Raw genomic sequence first — 20,107 nt, forward strand, 5'->3', positions numbered from 1 at the left:
TATCTTTAATTGGCCCTGGCTGCACAACTGTCTTCTTTCACAATCTAAGAACACAGCGAGAAGTCTATTTTCACATATTTCTATCTATTAAACTTCAGCTAGTTGATCCCCTGTATATCAAGTGCTTCCCCATCCACTTTTCTAATTATGTATTAGAAATTACATGCTTCAAATGAGTATTGTAAATAGGTTTGCACAAGACTAATTGTTATATGCATCAATACATTTTTTTCCCCATAAAAATGTATTTTGGGAAAAAAAGTCATTTTCTACCTTTCTTCACATGCAGAGATCTCTGTTATATGCATAGTGTAATATAAACTAAAAATCAGACTGCAGTTGAAGGTTGTTCAAATCTCAATACTAAAACATTTATAGATGAGATAGGATTGTTTTCTTGAGGAAAGTATTGACTTATATTTTGAGCCTGATATATGAGACAACAAATAGGATTAATCCACTCATGGGAGTTTCCTTTTAGTCATTCTTCCAGCTATTATAGCTTCACAAACTGACAGAGATAATCAGTCACACCAGATTCCCCTAAGACATGCACTTTTCACATTTACTATCAAATTTTAAAGTACTTCCTTAATCAAAATTCAGGACCACTATCTAGGTCCCTAAAATAAAGAGTATACAATACTCTTCAAGTCAAAGCACACTCAGGACATGTCTTCACTACACAGGAAGTTTGAATTTAGATACACAACTCCAGCTACATTAATTACGTATCTGGAGTCAACATACCTTATTTTGAGTTTCCACAGCAGGAAGTCGATGGGAGCAGACACTCCTGTCGGCTTCCTTACTCCTCGCAACGAGCAGGCCCACTGGCCCACAGAGTCAATCTTAGTTCGATTTAGTGGGTCTTCACTAGACTTTCTAAATCGAACTCCAGAAGATCAATTGCAGCAGTGTCAATCTTTGGCTTAGTGAAGACAGCCTCACATGACAAAAATATACTTCACATTGAGTTGCAATGTTAAACACATCCCAAAACTACTTTAATGCATGGATGTGGTATCACACTTGTGTTTTAACATAACTGCTAGGAAAAATCATGAAGTAGGAACGGAAACCGAGGAAAGTAATGAAAATGTGGCAAAAAGAGAGAAGTGTCATGAGTGGTTTTAAACTTCAAAATTATCTTTTTGTTCCCATTTTAGTAATAATAGCCACACTTATACCAAGTGAGTACGTAGTTATGAAGAGTTAAAAAAAATGCACAAACCATAGTTTAAGAAAAACTCACCCCCTCCTTCCCGCCCAAAGGAATAAAAGCTCTCTCTGTAGATTACAAAACTGGTTGCTTGTACCATCATGATGTTACCACTTTGAGTTCTGGTCTGTTTGCCTCTCATGCAGCCCAGGGTTCAACTCGGCAGCACTCAAGATGCTCAGTAAAATTGGCTTAATTATGACAGGCAACTACCACATACAAAAATCCTCAAATGTCAAGCATCATGGATATTTTTAAAAACTTTGGAAAGAATTAGATTCTATGCATCTCATGATAAGATTGCAGGAAAAAACTTCCATTGTCTTCCACAGGACTAGAATTTCATTCTTAATTATTAAACCTGTCAGTGAGACAATTTCTACTTTGTTTTACTGATGTAAATCCAGCCGAACTCAACTGGAATTAGGACAGATTAACATCTGTGTAACAAAACAAATGGGTGTATTGGCACTGAAAAATTCACAGCACAGGAGGAAATAAGAGGCACTTATAATAGGGAAAGGGAAGCTACTGAAATAGGTACCAAAAAAGAGTTACTCATTCTGTGCAGTAATGGGGGTTCTTCGAGATGAGTCCCCCTCCCTCCCCCAATGGGTGCTCCACTCTGGGTGCTGGTGCATTTTCACGCCAGCGACCAGAGATTTTTCTAGCAGTGCTTTGCCATGCCGTATGAATGCCATGATGCATTGTTGGTGTCTGTTAGGATGAACTACAAATGCCACCTTTATTGCTCCAGAGCAGCTTAGGGAGGTTCCCTGACACTTTGAGCCATGATAGCCTTCACATAATGATGGCCAAAGCTGTGATTTAGGCAGCTGTATCAGCCATGTCCGTGGTAGATTGTGATGCTGTGCGAGAGATGATGTGGCCCTCCTGTATCACATTGAGCCATTTCGGCCTCTTATGCTCAGAGAGGAATTGTACAATGTCGTGGAATTTTGCATAATTGGAATAGTTGTAATTGGCCAGCATGGCAGTGTAGTTTGCTGTTTTGAGAATCAAAGCCACAGAGGAATAGACCTTATCCCCCATAATATCCAACCATTTATGGTCTTTGTCCTGAGAAGTGGACCTCATATTAGGCTGTTTTGTCTTGTCCCTGACCAAGCCCACCACTAGGGAATTTGGGGGAGGGTGTATGAAAAGAAAGTCCATACCCTTAGACATTATAAAATATTTGGAGTCGGACTTTTTTTGGTGGAGGTAATGGACACTGGGGTTTGCCAGATGTTATCGGTAGGGTCCATAATGGATCCAGGCACGAGGAAAAAAACAAGGTCTGGAATGAACAATAAAGGGAAAAAAAAATTACTTTTTTTTTTTTTTAAAGGTAGAAGTTTGGGAGGGATTCAAAATATGGAAAGGAGAGTAAAACTGAGGAGAATTAACTGTTTTTGGTTGTTTTTGTGAAAAAAAGGCAAGAGAATAGAGCTCCATCTGCTGCAGAGGACGATAAAGGAGGAACTGAGGAGGTCACAGCACACACGCCTAACGGACACCAACAGCATGAGGAGGCACCACGGCACATGCGCGGCACGGCGGGACATCGCTCGAAAAATTTTCGGTTGCTGGCGCAAAGACGCCAGAGGTATCCCGGAAGAACTCCATAGTGTAGACATAGCCCCAGGGTGGAGCACCCATGGGGACATCACTCAAAGAAAAAGAAAAAGCTGGTAAGTAACTGGAACCATGCAGGAAGGCTGCAAGGCAAATGGGAGCAAAAGAGATGGATACAATACTAGTAGGGAATGGAACTTGAACACAGTGAGAATTTTGGATTTGTGGCTGTTGTAGAAAAAACCTTAACAGTTCTTTTATGCTCTTTTTAGGTTTGTAACTACAATTCTATCCATGTGTTTGGGTGTCTGCACAACACCACTGAAGTTTGTTCATGTGATTTACATCAGAAACCTACTTATGCAATTATACACCCATGATTTTTGTGTTTTATGTTATACATAAATATAAATTAGAAACATGTACATATGTAATAGATTGCTTTTTTCATCTATAAAAAAATCTGTGGGATTTATCCTGCATTCTGCATGCAAACAAAACCACTAATGAAATCAATCGCATTTAGACTGCTTAAAGTTTGTAGGGGCTAGGTCCTTTTTATTTTATTATGTGTATGATCATATGTATTCTTCCTCTGAAAATCTCAAAGGCTGAACATCCCTCAGTATTAACAAATCTTATGTTTAAAAATACAAAGGAGATGGTTCACTTGCTTAAACCTTGTTCATTCTACCAGCTACTCACTCTGGGAAAGAACTTAATTTAACTAGGCAGTTTTGTTTGTATCCATGGTATAATTTTGAAAATGTGCTGAAACCCTGCTAAAGTCCTACTAGTAAATTAATTTCCAATTCAGTTATCACTGCATGATTTCCAAAGTAGTGGTTTGACTTTGATAATCTGGTACTGAGGGCAATTTCAGATGCTTGAAATGGATAATTATCTGTTCTGACTCAGGGCAGATAACATCAGCATAGTTATGCTTGGTGAGAAGCAGATCTTTTGCCATTTATGAAGGGAGTGGTTTACTAACAACTTGAGGGCCTCTACCCTACAGAGTTCAACTCTGTGATGTTCAGAGGAACCCAAGGGAGTTGGGTGTGCAACAAAAACTGAATTCCAAAGCAACTTAAGCCCCTTCAAACCAGAGAAGGGCAAAAAAGATTCCCATGCAATAAGAATACACACCATATCCCATCACAAAAAAGAAGAAGAAAAAAACCACATTTTAAAAAAACATTTCATCCTGATCTCCACAAGATCAGGTAGTTTTTTCCTCATAAAACCTATGTTCAAATCTGAAGTTAATCATCTGCCTGTTTTTCACAACAAATAGGAAAATACAGATTCTTTATTTAAATTTTTGAAACAGGTTAATCATTCAGTTCACATCTACAGGCAGTCCCCGAGTTACACGGATCCGACTTACCTCGGATCCGCAGTTACGAACGGGGCCCGTCTCTCTGGTCTCCAGCAGACCAGGGAGAGGAAGCAAAGCGGCGGAGCACGCGGGCAGTGGACAGCCCAGACATCCGCTGCCCGCATGTTCCGCGGCTTTGCTCCCCGTCCCCCTGGTCTGCAGACCAGGGAGACGGGGAGCAAAGCAGAGCAAAGCCGCGGAGCCCGAGGGCAGCAGGACAGCCACGGCGCGTCTGGGCTGTCCCGCTGCCCCCGTGCTCCACGGCTTTGCTCCGGACGCCTGTGGTACAGCAGCTGGGGCGCTGCCAGTTGGTCCCGTAGCACCGCTCTGGGCGCTACGGGACCAACCTGGCAGCACCCCAGCTGCTGTGCCCCAGGCGTCCTGATTCAGCCACTGCTGGTCAGTTGCAGCCGCGACTGACTTGGGGACGCCTGGGGCAGAGCAGCTTGGGTGCTGCTGGGTTGGTCCAGTAGCGCCGAGGAGAGGCGGCGCTACTGGACCAACCCAGCAGCACCCCAGCTGCTCTGCCCCAGGCGTCCCCAAGTCAGCCGCGGCTGAAACTGACCAGTGGCTGACTACAGGAAGCCCTTGCCCCGGGCTTCCTGGAATCAGCCGCTGATCAGTTTCAGCAGCAGCTGACTTGGGGATGCCTGGGGTTCTTAAGTTGAATCTGTATGTAAGTCAGAACTGGGATCCAGATTCAGCCGCTGTTGAAACTGATCAGTTTCAGCAGCGGCTGAATCTGGACGCCAGTTTCGACTTGCATACAGATTCAACTTAAGAACAAACCTACAGTCCCTATCTTGTACGTAACCCGGGGACTGCCTGTATTTTGCTACTGTCATCATGGGAACAACAAATTTATCCACAACAATTATTCTTCTCCATAAGCCATACTATATTTCATTGGACACAAAACCTTTGGTAGAAAAATGAGAGGAAACAATTATATGCACACAAAAGCTTCCAACTGTGGAAAGGCTTCAAACAAACCCTTCCTACATACCAGTCTCTCAAATGAATATTACCCTGGTGACAAAGTTAATCCATGAGACCATGATTCACGTTTTTAAAAAGTGTGGCTGTACCACCAGCCACCACCTTCAGTTCCCATGAAAGACTTTTATATTTGCTTGATTAATAATCTCAATGCATTAAACATCTAAAAGGATTAAAATCATAAAAGGATCTCATGTTAGTCCTATACACAGCTTTCTGTATTTGTCTCAGTAACAGAAGCATAATATAAGTATTAAAATATATTCATACTAATGACATCATATTTCACAAAAGAATTGAATTTTCAATATTTAACATCAGGAATAAAATAGGAAAAAATGAGTAGTATTTTAATCTCAAATTGATTATTATAACATTACTTGGGTTTGTTTGATTGCTTTAAGCTTCCAGAATGAACACCCAATCTACAGTCCCAGTTTATGGCTGTGAGTTTAACAATAGCTCGTTTGTATAAAAAAGGAAACGCCTCACATTGCTCCAAATGCAACTAGGGTTGCCAGGTGTCTGGTTTTAAACTGGACATTATTTTTCATGAACTCTGACAGCCCAAAGGAAAAAATAAAAATATTTTAATGAGTGTTTTGCATATTTAAAAATATATTTTTGGTAATTTATTTAAAAAAAATTATCCTAGCAGAGCAAGTGAGCAGGGAAAAATAGAAGAAATGGGCATGCAGAAACAAGGGGACCAATAGAATTGCCACGCCCCTGGGCGGGCAGCTCTACGCTCCCGGAAGGAGCATGACTTTGGTTGGAGGTGCAGGACTAGGGCTAGCTTCCCCTGTGTAGCCCAATGGCGAATTAAAAAGCCTGGAACTCCAGCCAATGAGGTAGTTGTGGAAGTAGCAGCTATGAGGCCCAGGCCCTTTTGAATCACTGGGCCCTGAGGCAGTTGCTCCCTTTGCCCTACCTGCTGTTGGCACGCCTGTGCAGAACTAGCTTGACATTCTCATAGCTAGGAACTCCTCTCTTTCTCTCTGTTAATCTACAACTACTCTGTTACATCTAGAAGAGATGTCAGAAGAATGTTCTGTGTACACTAACAGGTTAGACACAATCACTGTATTTCATACTGAAATCATTCTAAAAATTAAGACATGGTTATTAAGTGAGCCGAACCAAGGTCAGACAGACATATTTTTGCATGTAAAATGTTATTTATTAAAACCTTAATAATTCTTTGCATAAGTGAACGACAGGTATTCACAAAGTAGTCCATCACAAATTATTCAGAAGCAGTAAACATGCTTGGTAGTGTTTGAACAGATCAGGGTTCACCTGACTGAACATGTTAAATCTCACCCTTATTCACTCTGAATTTCAAGTGTATGTTTGATTCATTGCTGATGCAGTGTTAACCTGGTAGACAGTCTCAATTAGAAATTCAGCTCTTTGAACTATCAAACATTTTACTCCACTGATAAGATTGTTACAGTGAATAATAAAAAGAGAGAATCATCAGTGAAAATATGAAAATTTGAATTTGGTATTCACTGGACTGTGATATAAGAAAATGTTATTTTTTTACTATAATACAGTACATTTGATTTTCCTAAGTGTTGAGCACTTCCAGCTGCTAGGAATTTCAGTTTTATATGTGGAGGCTCATCATGATTTTATAAAATGTTTACAATTTCACCTACTCTGTCTATAAGAAATATAGATTAGACAACCTGTATGTTTAAATCCAATATTTGTGCAGATAACTTATTTAATCTATCAAAACCAATTTTGTAAAAATTAAAAACATATTCTCTCCTTCTCTTACTCAGGATTCTCTACAAACTTCTTGAGCTTTCCCAAATTGTAAACAAAAAAGGCAAATTGCTTAGAAAAAAAATATTGTTCAAGCATAACTCTGACATAAGGCATAGCTCTTGGAGTCACCGGTCATCGTTCTCATTTTGTCATTAATAATACTCATCTGTGAATGCTTCTTGAATATAGTGCAAAATGGCTGTTCAGGTAAAATATATTACATCACAGATTCATGTTTATTTCCAATACCAACAAAAGACTTAAGGAAAAGATACATGTTCTTTCAAGTGCATAGTCTTTAGAGAGAAATCATAGACAACATACCCCTTGTTCATCCAGTTTAAGCAGCTGTTCAGAGACTTTGGGGGAGTTGGAAGCCTGCCTCAGGCACTGAATGCTCAGCTCTGGTATTACATATTCCAGTACCTCTTTGAGAGGCAGGCCTCGTGCTGTGCCATGTCTAGCAGTAGATGGTATGGCATCTTCTAATATTGCTCCTCTCAATGTTGTAAGCTGCAGCAAGAGCAGAGGACTTTCATTGAATATTTATAATTCTAACACTATGCTATACAAAAATACACTCTTCAGGCTCTGAAGTGGAAGAGGGGAATATGCTTAATTCTTTGTGGATAGTGCAAAGATTAGTAAAGCAACTTAAACATTAAAGAGGGAACAGATATTTTAAACATCTAAAAAATAAAAGGTTATATAGTAATACTAAACTGTGTAGAACTACTGGAAAATAAAAACTCTGGGCAGGTAGTCAAATCCTTAACTCATTTCTGTCATTTCTAAGGCTGTGTCTTCAATGCAAAAAAGGGGGGTCTTTCCACAGCAGAAAAATAAATGTACATTAGCGATCTGACTATAAAATTCTTGTTGAACAAGGCACTTTATTTTTAGGACACGTCTCCTGCAGATTGGGAGATGTGACTGCAGCACACAGACATATTTTGATCTAGTTGAAACAAATCTAGCTTGAGTAACAATAGAAGTGAAAACACAGTAGCATGGCCAGCAACTGCTTGAGTAGAACCCAGGGTTCTACTGTAGGCACTAGTCCAGGGGTCAGCAACCTACAGCACACGTGCCATAAGTGGCATGCGAGCCAATTTTCAGTGGCATATGGGGTCCATGGCGGGAGCTCAGCCCCCCTCTCCGAAGCCTGCACAGCTGCGAGGCTTGGAGAACCAGCTCCAGCTTCCAGGCACACGGGAGGGGAGGAGGTAAAGAAAGCCCTGACTTGAGTCCACCGCCAGTGCCCCGAGAGCCGCCCCAGCTTCCCACCTACCTCCACCAGGTGGCACTGGGACCCCATGCAGAGCCAGGACAGCGCCCCCTGGTGTGATTGAGGCCCCATCTCTGCATGTGCTGGTGCTGCTGCTGCTCTGCCTGTCCTAGCCCTGCTGTCATGCAAGGACCCACAGGTGGGGGTGGGAACAGGCTACCTTGTCCCTGGGACTTAGCTGGGACCATCCGCAAGCACCTGCCATCACATGAGGTGGGCAGGGGGGGATCTAGGGTGTTGAGGCAGTGGGAGGGCTGGGTAAGAAGGAAGCAATGGGGCGGGAGAGTCTGCCTCCGGTGCCACCAAAGCCATTCTAGCTCCATGCCAGCTTCCACCAGGCAGCACAGGGACCCCATACAGAACTGCAACAGCTCCTCTACCCCACTCCGGAAGGGGTGAGGAAGTGTGGGCTAGGTGTGGGAGAAGTGGAGGCCGAGTTGAGGAGGTAATGACGGAATTGGGGACTGGGGTGTGATGGGGTCAGGCTCAGAGGGTTGGAGGTTTGGGGAGTAGATTTTTTGCTTCTCACTTGTGTGGTCCCTAACTGATAGTTCCCCACCCCTGCCTTTTGTGTTGGACATAAATTAATATTTTATTTTATTTAAAATAAAATGTGATAAACTAAGATGAGAAAGTTAAAATGCTTAATCCGTTTAATAATTTAAGTTAAACTGTTCTTCCTAGATGCAGCACTAGCAAAAAAGTTCAGGCATAATTATGTAATTAATGGTGAGTTTCCATGAGCAACTGGTGGTCTGTGGAAAGGTTTGCATTGAGCCAGGTGGTCTGTGGACCAAAAAATTTGAGAACCACTGCACTAGATGATGAGTGCTGCCTGGGCTGTGACTCCGGGACTGGGTGGCAGCGGGGGGAGCTGAGGAGAGAAGAAAACGCTGGGGGGGGGGGGTGTGGGGGTGGAGTGGGAAAGTTCCCCTTGCCCCAAAGCCACATTGGCCCCTGGGCACCTGGGTCCCTGGCAGGAAGGCGAGGGAGCCATGGACCGGACCCCCCAAGGGACCCCGCTCCCAACAGGGCTGGACACCCCGGAGTCATCCATCCGTCCCTGCCTCGCCCACTTCCCTGACACCCCACTCCCGAGCCACCCTGATACCAGCCTATGTTGGCAATCCAGCATCATGCCTACCCGCAAGATTGGAGCTAGTGCTAGCTTCCTGCAGGGTGGCGGAAGAGGGCAGAAACCTGAGGCTCCACACTGCATCTGGCTTCCAAGGAAGCGCACGTGTGCTGCTCCTCTCCTCCACACAGGAAAAGCCGGAGTGGAACCCAGGGCAGGAGACCAAACTGGGCGTGTGGTGGAGAGAGCCTCCCCTCTTCCCCCCGGGAGAACAGTGTGGCCCAGGGCAGGAGGGTTAAATCTTGGCATGCCACTTCGGAAACGTTGCGGACGCCTGCACTACCTCATGCAGCTGCCTATGTGGCCATCACTGTAACTTATTTTTGATTTAGCTTTTAATTGAGATCCAAGCTAGCTGGGGTACAACTATGCACGCTGTTATCACACCTCTCAATTGCAGTAGAGACAAATCCTTACTGCAAGGTAGTATAGGTGAGATCAACCACAAGCAGATATAAAGTCTTGATCTCACAGTAACAATTACAGTACTATTGCTCTACTAGGATTTTATAGTAGAATAGCTAGTGTGCTTTGGTATCCTGCAATTAAAACAATACAAAAAAACAAAACAAGAGCAACCCCCCACTCCTTTTAATAGTGAAGACAAAACACAAAACACACATTATACATGTAACTGTGGGAGCTGCAGCAGCTCCCCATCTGCCTCAGGCAGGAGGCTGCTCCAGCCCCACGGGGGCTGGCCTGCCATAGACATGGGCTAGTCTTGTCCAGAGCAACCCGTCTATGAAAGGCCTGGACACCACACAAGCAGGGGCTGTTCAGCCTCAGCATGGAGCTGGAAGCCAGCAGCCAGCCCCAGCACGGATCTGAGGGCAGAAGCCCCACAGGTTGGGGGCTGTTCTTGCCCCAGCCCAGATTCTGCATAGCTGGTTAACCAGTTAAACATTAGGTCAACCTAGCATTTAAGTGGTTAACTGATTATCCTGGATTTTACATCCCTAATGCCTATACACAGACTTTGAACATGCTGGCAGGCTGTTTGGCAAAAGTCTATTTTGGGCATGTCTACACTAGGAAATTATTTCAAAATAACCCCTGAAATAACTATTTTGAAATAAGCTTATTCCCCAAGGAAAGCAGGAGTTATTTCAAAATAACCAGCCCCTTATTTTGAAACAACACGCCCAAACCAAAATTAAAATTAAATATTTCAGTTTAGTCCATCCCTGTTTTCCTCTCACAATTCAGCCACTGTACCAGTTATTTTCAAAGCTCTACTGAAAAACTGCCACTTTATGACTAACAGATGTTTCTTGCCATGATGAAGAGCACAAATGCTGAGGATCAAAGGAATGTTTGCACTTGCTTATCACAGAGACCAACCAAAGATAACTTACACCTTCAAATCATCACTAAAAATAAGATACACATGACTCATTGCTGGGATAAAGGAAGTATGAACAAACTTGGAAAAAAATACAAACTAGCCTGAATTTGAAAGTTTTCATCAGGTTTGATAAGTATACCTCCAATACAATCAAAGGCTACTTCTACTTCAAACAGGAGTCACTATATTTGTTTTGGTAAGGTATCAGCATTTTATCGTAGACCACAAATATCGTACATCACTTTTGAAAAGAGAGCATTTTAACAGGCATTTTGAAACTATATAATCTACTCCAAGGAATGGCAAACATCTTCAACTTCCTCATGCCTCCCTTTTGTCTCAAGCTTTCCTTCCTGCCACATGAAACCAAATATTTTCCAGATGCACCTCAGTCTAAACCTATCTTCATTTGTTTGCTGCCTGCCCTCTCTGATTCTCCATTTGTACCCTTATGGGTCCCTCTGGATATGTACCTGAAACCAACCCATCTGTTCTCTAATGGTTCCTAACCAGAGGAAGGAAGCACTTAAGGAAGCAAGGAAGTAAGCAAAAATTTGCTTTGGGATAACGTGTATGAATGCTATCAGAATGTAAACCTCCATGCAAATGTATTTAACTATAAAATCCTTTAAAAGTCAATTCCCAAATGCTGCCATGAGGAAACAGCCAGTATTCTAAGGTTAACTTCTCTTTTAGCTCCTTCTCCTCATCCAAACAGAACTTTAAAAAAAAAAAAAAAAAAAAAAGTACCTCACTTGTCCTGAAAACTACACGATAGTTGAATTGAGAGCCTTCTCTTTCTTTAGCATCGTCAGCCTTTTCTCTCCGGATGCTTACAGCAACAGGACCTAGATTTTCATCAATTCCAAAGTAGTTCTGATGTTCTGTAGCAAAAGAGAATAAATGCAAAAAGGAAGAGACTAGTGAAGTATTAGACTGGTAGTTGATGACCTCATCAAATCTTACAAGAACTAAGCATCCACTGTTGCATCATCTGCCATACCATGGCTTTCCCATGTCTAAATCTTGTTTGATAGAAGAGATTAAATTCTCTAAATTAAGGTTAGCGATGCACAGGTATCAAAAATTATCTGGTAGTACAAGATCCCTACAGACAACTAAAATCATCTCCATTTCTCATGATTAGACAAATAACATCTCTCTCGCAAAACTATATCTTTTTTAGTAATATTTCAATAGCGAACCCTTACAAAGAGTCATGGCATACTACGTCATTGACTGACAAATCATGTCTTCAAACAGGGCATCACAACTGTCAGAAATTAAGTAGTGAGTGGAAACAAAATTAGTCTGTACTAGGAATTGAAAAACAACACTCATTTTCTAAATACTTTACTATGACAATGCAAGCCAGTTATTTAGTTTAAATAAAATTCTGTATTAAGTTAGTCTTGGTCACAGTGTAGAATAATATGCACAAACATCAAGCTTTATACATATTAGAAAAAAGTCTCACTTACTGTAATTTATCAGAATCAACTAAAATACTGTTTTGTTTTTATAAAGTGGAGATAGAAAATATTTAGATAGTTATGTGGTTAATGCACAGAATATTTACAATACCATACAGAACTGAAGCTAACAACTTTTCAGTTTATGGCAACCTGTTAATTTTATGAACAGTGAACTATAGCTAGTTCCTCTAATTTTCTTCAGATTTCTATTTTTGGCTATTGCTCACTCTGGCACATTTTTTCAAAGTTCTGTGAGTAAAGTGTAAGTAGAAGGATCATTATAGGAAGTGTTCGCAAAAGTGTATTTTAGGGGGACAGTGGAGGCTTAGAGGACAAGTAATGGAATGCAGATCCTTTTACCACTAGTTTGCCAATTTAACTACAGCTCAGATTGAAAGCAAATGAAAATTGTTAACATTCAATGGCATTTCAGGGATTTATTTGATGCATGTTGGTGGTCTCTTTGCAGCTCCCAATAGAAAGCCCCCACAACTCCTCATGCACCACATTACACTGGGTACCCTTGGTTAACTCCAGGAACTAAGGATCATCACAAAACTTCACCACTTTCTGCTGCACATGCAAGGCACACTTCTTTGACCATGCCTTCTCTTACATAAACTCACAGCAACAAGTTTATTTATATTAAAAAGATAAACACAACCTACAAAAACATGACATTCCACTGCACACGTTTCTCCCCCTGGGAGAGGATGGGGGGGGGGGGGACGACAACATGTGACTGATGTGCACATTGGTTAATGAACCACTGGAAGTTGCTTGGATACTATGGTGATGAGTGTGGTATAGGATTCATGGGACAAGAAACTTGTAATCATAACCTACTAATCCCTTTAATGTTCAAACAAACAGAAACCATCTGGTTGAAATGACAATACATGGACAAAGTATTTACCAGACAAATGTTAAGTTACACACGGGGCTGTTCCATTTTTCAATATTCTGATGGGACACAGAATTTGGATTGCCCTCTCTTGCAGAACCATAAGCAAGTTTCATCTATACTATTCAGCTACGTGCACTTGGACAATTAGAAATTAAGAGTAGATAGTTTACAATGGTTTGTTCGCTGTCTAAGACAAAAGTGAGAAACTGTTGATCTCCATGCCAGAGTCTTGAAACTAGCATTTCAGAAAGATTTTCTTGGCAACGTGCTATTGAAATGGGTTCTATTCTGTTTTTTAAAATATTAGCCGACATCTTTTAAACACACATGATTTCCCACTACCAAATCCACAGAGACCAATGTGTCAAAAGACTAGAGACTAACCCTAGGTTCTAAATATGCTGACCATATGTCCCAGTTTTCCCAGGACAGTCCTGAATTTAAATGCTCTGTCCTGGTGCCCCATCAAGTACGGAAATGTTCTGGAAAGCCCTGCTGGATGCGGCTAGAAATGGCACCATCATCTCCCTAACTCACTGGGACAGCCTTGCAGATGCTAGCATGGTGCAGCAGCAATGACTCCCCTCCCCTAGCACATAGGTAGCTCTCTGGGTGCTTTGCCAGTGGTCAGCCAGGGCTGCTTCCGATGGCAAGTGGTTTCCAGGTTGGATCAGATGCTAGAGCCCGGAGTATTCTCTGAGCTGCGTTGCGGTGCATGCTGCCACCCAGCAATCCCCTGCCAGCCCCTGCTCCACCACCAAGCGGCCCCCACCTTCCCCTAGTGGGATGCCTCTGTGGTGTGTGGCTCAATCTGGCCATGCTGCCTCCTCCTCCATCTCTAGGTGGTCACTTGCTCTTTGTACAGTGGCTGCTGTGGGGGGCACCAGGTGGATCCAAGAGCACACACTGGGTGGCTGCCGCTTGACTCAGCTGGAGCTGGGGCCTCCCATGGTGCTATTTTTAGTGCCACCGCCCTGGTCCTGGTAGGCGGCCCCAGCTACAGATGGAGTCAGGCAGCAGTCACACAAGACATGTTCTAGCTGGGAGAGCCTCACCGCAAACAGGTCTCGTGCAGCTGCTGCTTGACTCCAGCTGGAGCCGGGCCACCTGCGAGGACTGGAACTTCAGTAATAAAAATAGCTAGCACGCCATGGGTGGTCTCTGCTCTAGTCTCAGCATGTGGTCCCACCCCGGGAGCAGCTGGGGCTGGGGCTGCAAGGGCTTTTGGGGCTGGGACAGCAGTACAAAAAAATAGCATCCTGGCCCTGGCTCCAGCCCCGCAAACTGCTTTCCACGTGGAAGGCAGAAGATGAGGGAAGGGGCAGGGGAAGAACTAAGGGGAAGGAGGGTGAATAGAGGAAGGGGCTTGTGCTGAGGGGAGAGGAGAAGACCAGGTCAGGAGAAGGGAAAGGCATCAAGGGGCAGGGTGGAGGAAAGACAAATGCCAGGGGGTCACAAGGAGACAATGAGGGGAAAGGGCGAAGAGAAAGGGAGGGTAGGTGTCAGTGGGGGTGAGAGAAGGGAGGGGACAGGGTGATGTTGAGAGAGGGGAGGGACAATGGGGGACAGAGAGGAAGAAGAGAGGGCAGCAATGTGTGCTGGGAGAAGAGGGATGGGCATGAGGAAGGCAGAGGATGGAGCAGTTGTGTGAGGACACAGAGGGGCATGAGGAAAACTGGGGCAGAGAGTGGTGAGGGGGTGGGCACCAGGGAGAAAGAGGGGAAGGAGGACAGGGGCAGTGAGGGAAGGGGGAAGTAGCAGGAAGGTACAGGAGTAAGGGAAGGTGCAGGTGGTAGGGGATTGTGGGGATGAAGCAGAAGAGCAGACACATGGAGGGGAGGAATGGGCACCAGAGGAGAGAGGCAGGGCAGGTGGGTAGAGGGAGGTGTTAAGAGAGGGGATGGGGAGGGGTAGCTACAGATGATCAGAGTGGGGTTAGAGGAGGAGTAGGCACAGGGGGAATAGAAGTGCTGGTGCTGGGGTCAAAGAGGATGGGGTCGGGGCAGGTCCACAAAGGGCTGAGGGGACTGAGAACAGCAAGAGCCAGAGCAGAAGAAGATGAGGGGTGAGTGGCAACCGCAAGCACGAGGGGAGTGAGAGAGACATGGCAAGGGAGGGGAAAGGAAGAGGTTTATAAGATATTTAATAACTTGGGTGCCACAGTGAACTCAATACTAGTGCACAAGTCAAAATTCACTCTGCCCATGGGCGGAAAGTCTTAGAGGGAATACTGCCCCCCGCCTCTCTCCCGGAGTTAATACAATGCAAGTTGGGTTAATGCAATTGCAGGCTAGTTGCATGGGGGGATCTTGTGGGGGTCAAACCCATCCTTATATATATATAGTAGCCCAACGTCTGTGACTCTGTAACGCTGTAGTGTTACATCTTGCCTCTGGGGGGGGGGGCGCTGTTGCCTCCCGCCGCGGCGCTCGGCTGATTTCTGCACCGCTCAGCCGGGCTGCCGTGGGGGAGCAAGCAGTGCAAGCAGCCGTTTGGGGTCCGTGCTCCCCATGCAGCACTTAGTGCTGCATGGGGAGCACGGACCCAAAACAGCCGCTTGCTCCCCCACAGTGGCCTGGCTGAGCGGCGCAGAAGTCAGCCGAGCGCCACGGCGGGAGGGAAAGGGGTGCGGGGTGGTGACGTACACAGCCGGGGGTAGGGCCCGGCCATGTACGTCACCGCCTGGCCCCCCCTTCCCCTCCTGACATGGTGCTCGGCTGACTTCTGCGCCGCTCAGCCGGGCCGCTCCGGGGGAGCCCAAAGAGCTGCTTGCTCTCCCACGGCGGCCCAGCCAAGTGGTGTAGAACTCAGCCGAGCGCCACGGCGAGAGGTGAAGTGGAGCAGGGCGGTGACGTACACAGCCAGGCCCTGCCCCCATGCCATGTACATCACTGCCCCGCCCCCCCTTCCCCTCCCGCCATGGCGCTCAGCTGAGTTCTGCGCTGCTTGACCGAGCCGTCATGGGGGAGCCCAAACAGCTGCTTGCACTGCGTTTGGGCTCTACGGTCCCCTGAGTGAGAGGCAGGAGGGGGAGGAGAAGAGAAAGAGAGACGGAGAGAGAGGCAGGAGGCAGAGGAGACCTGGGGGGGAGGGAGGGCAAGAGCAAGAGGAGGAGGAGAGAGACGGATATGGAGAAAAGACCCGAAAATCCCGTTTTATGACGGGCTTTTGGCTAGTTGATAGAGAACGATGGGAGGAGTTCTTAGAGGGGTCACATGACATCCTTTACTTCTGGCCATTGTGTCCATCTTGACCCCTGGAGTACTACCTCCAGGGGTGGGATTTCTTGATGCAGGAGGCATGGCTAATGGGGGTCGGGGCGTGGCTAACATGTCCCTAATTTTGGTTCAGAAAACATGGTCACCATAGTCCTAAAGTACATTTAGGCCCTTAAATAAGTGGACTGATTTTCTACTAACGCAGCTGGGTGCTCAGCACATCTGAAAAATCAGTCCACTTATTTAAAAACCTAAATATAGACTTATGGATAAATTTACGATACTGCTTTTGAAAAAAAATATCTTTGCTGTGCCTTTTTGGCAAACACAACCAATGTAGAATTTCTAGGCCAACCTATTTTGAAAATGTGGGCAGAAAAAAAAAGAGTGGGGAAAAACCTTATAACCAACTAAGGTAAGCAGTTGTAGGAGGTGCATCTAATGAAAAAGGAAATTTTACAGAGAGGAATTCCCATCTCCAAGGCAAGGAAAAGATGCCAACATTTTTAATCAGGTTTGGTGCTGCCTTCTATCATTTTGTCAGAAAGGAGAAGCCCAGTCACTCAACTATGTGTAAAAGTTGCAAGCCCATGGAGACAGTTAAAATTAGCTTTATGGGAACTTTGGTAGAACCAAGAATATTCCTGGTGTCTGGTGTCCTGCAGCCCCTGTATGTATTACTGAAATACATTGTAAGACTGGGAACACCCACAACCAGCCTTTCAAGTATAACAATGGAGTAGCCAAAGGCAGCATTAATGGCTCATTAACAACTGTCAATGAAAGATCCATTATCCCAGGAACTGTATACATTGGAGAATTCTCACAGAGCACATATACAGTGGAAACTGCTTGATGTGTGTCACAGCAAAAACTCTTAATACCAACCTTTAAGAAACTTTAAGGGGGGGAAGTGAAACCATGGCTTGGCTTCATCCCCTTCCCCTCCTCCCTAACTCAACACCTGGAAACACATCTGGAGGATAAAGACTTTGAACTGGGGTATACGGAACTAAACTTAAAAAAAAAAAAAAAAAAAAAAAAAAAAAAAAAAAGAGTCCCAGTCTGTGTATTGAATACTATACCATCTGTCAGGGTGAGCCACTGGTTGATTTGTAGAACTGTTTAATTTGTTGAACTGACTGTGAATTCACTTCTGTTTCTTTGATAACCAACTTTGATCTGTACACTTGCAACTTATAATAATTTAAAATATGTCTTTCTGTACTCAATGCATCATTTTATACTTTGCCTAAAACAGTGTTTCAGTTGAAGTGCTAAAGAAATCTCAGCTCAGTTTACAAACTGTATAATGTGTCTCCCCACATTGAGGGAGGGGCAGACTGGATAACAAATTTACAGTAGTCTGGCTTCTGACCAGAGCAAGAATGTACAATTATGGAGTTCAGGCTGAGGAGCTATGGCAGGGTTAGCCAACCCGTGGATCATGAGCCGCATGTGGCTCTTCAAAGAAAAAACTGCAGCTCCTGCACCCACAGCTCTAAAAGGGGAAGCGTTTTCTGTCTGAAAGAGACGGAGCTGTAGTTGTGTCATCCCGTGCAGATTTCAAAATGACCGCCTTCAAAATGGCCACCTTAAAAGGGCAATGCCCTGCTCTTAAAAAGGTGGGGGCTGGGTCTTTTTTTTTTTGTTTGACCAAACGCAGCGGCTGGGGCTTTTTTTTGTTTGTTTGTTTTTGTTTTCTCAACAACTTTTTTCCCCTTGGCTCTTTGCACTGTATCCACTACTATTTTGGCTCTTCGTCTGTAACGGGTTGGCCACCACTGAGCTATGGGGAATTGGCTGGAACCTCTCTATTGTAGGTGGATGTGGGTGTAAGTGTAGTACCTGCTAAAAGTTTGTGACTTAGCAACAGCATCATCATGGGAGGGGGATACCTCAAGGTTGGTGGGTCACAAGTGGCATAGCAATTCTATGGTCCAGGTTGCACCACAGATACTAGCACATTCTTACAAAGCTCTACAATCAAAATATCTAAAAGCTCTTCCCATTTTAATTTTGCAATGTCCAAAAGTCAATTTTCCTTCTAATACTGAGGTCCTATTTATACTAAGTGGATCTTATTAATAAAATTCAATTTGTGAAGAATGTCTCCAAGCTACCAAATATAAAATTGGCAGCTGATGTTAAAAGTCTAATAAGGCTTCCAACCATAACATACCCTTAAAAATGTCCTTTTTAGACTCAGACATTTATTTTATTTGCTATCCATAAATAGTTTGCAATTACATGTTAAGAAGTGGTTGTAAAAATTCCACAAGCATGATAGTGATAGTTTCTGTCGGCCGACGATGGAGACAATTGCTTCATGGAAAAGGAAATTTTGAAGAGCAAACTCAATACTAAATAAAGCTTATTTCAATTACTCTTTAAAAATTTAACATACATCTATCTCTAATTACTCATTCCCTCTGGTTCTACTAAATTGAGATCAATGAAAGGATACTGTCAATACATCAAAGCTATGAGATGGGGGAAAAAGTTTAGTTATAAATCTTATCAAGAGTGATAAATACTTTACACTATTAATATGAAAATATTTTATTTTATATCCATGTCACATGTGGAGTTTGTTTACACAATAGCTATGGATCTTATACACAATTTAAAACTACAGTTTGCTTCAAAAATTAGAAACTGAATTCCTAATTCATAATTACTTGAGGAAAAGAAATTGTTAATGCAGCATATGTTGAACTGTCTTAAAAGAGAAATAAAAGCTGCATGTTGACAATTATAAAACTGTTAACTAAAACACCAGATAGGCAGAAAGCTATTTCTCTTTCATATAGGTATCTCCTAAAAGGCAGAAGCAAAGGAAGGTGGATACACATTTCTTTATAAACAAGCAGCTGTTTGCTACATTTCTATTTCATCTTTCCACGCGTTCTTGTTAAGTTCTCCTCTATTATTAAATCTGCAATTCAATGTACAGTAGTTTATGTCAACTGGGGAGCTCACTGGAAAAATATGAAGTGAGACTCAGTATCCACAATTCATATGTACATATCCATATACTATTTTATATATATATCAGGAAAATGTGGAAATTGAATGCCTAGGGTAGCCTTTTAGGGATAAGGAGAGGGAAAACTTAATATAATGAATGTGAAATTATCAAACATATACAGTATTTACAGAAGTAGCAAAGTCAGGATGTATATGTAATTTTAATGAGACATTTATCATCAAATAGAAACCTGAGAGACTGTTAAGCTATGACATCTCAAGGTCCATAAGTATTTCAAGCAAACAAGAGGAGAAATTACCTTGTGCAGTAATTGGAGTTCCTTGAGATGTATGTTGCTGTGAGTGCTCCACTTCAAGTGGGCCTATACATTTGATTGAAGGCTTTAGTATTGGTGCCCATTTAGCCTACATGTGCACCCACACATGTGCCCCACACTATGACTGCCTGGGGCTGATACTTGACACCATATATATTGTTTCAATTTCTTGGAGGTAAATACTTCTTGTAGATCCTTTTCTATTGTTTAATATAATGTTTGTATCTCCAATTAACTGAATCTCTCTATTCCTGGGGGCCTCACAATCTATAAATTGTGGCAAAGTGTCTGATCTGCACCCTGAGTTAGTGAGGACTGACTGGAATCCTACATGGGGGAGGGAAGGGTGAAGCTGATTATATAGGAACACCAGACTTGTCTTGGCCACATTGGTGCAATTACTATGACTCTAACCCACTCCTGTTTCTTCTCATTGAGAATCTTTAACAACAACAAGGCTGGTGGATAC

The 20,107-nt window shown here is 43.5% G+C and overlaps 1 protein-coding gene across 9 annotated transcripts in view; it reads right to left on the reverse strand.

Annotated features, from left to right (window-relative positions):
- SIPA1L2 (signal induced proliferation associated 1 like 2) overlaps positions 1–20,107 on the reverse strand; it is a 252,931-nt gene that overhangs the window by 104,537 nt on the left and 128,287 nt on the right. For all 9 annotated transcript variants that reach the window (XM_075924747.2, XM_075924746.2, XM_075924753.2 and 6 more), the window contains 2 exons: positions 11,481–11,614; positions 7,284–7,472 (listed from right to left, as the gene is read on the reverse strand). In XM_075924747.2, coding sequence (XP_075780862.2) covers positions 7,284–7,472; positions 11,481–11,614 — 323 coding nt within the window. The remainder of the gene's footprint in view (positions 1–7,283; positions 7,473–11,480; positions 11,615–20,107) is intronic.

Source organism: Pelodiscus sinensis, chromosome 3, assembly GCF_052426305.1.
Source record: "Pelodiscus sinensis isolate ZL-2025 chromosome 3, ASM5242630v1, whole genome shotgun sequence".
Classification (NCBI taxonomy): domain Eukaryota; kingdom Metazoa; phylum Chordata; order Testudines; family Trionychidae; genus Pelodiscus; species Pelodiscus sinensis.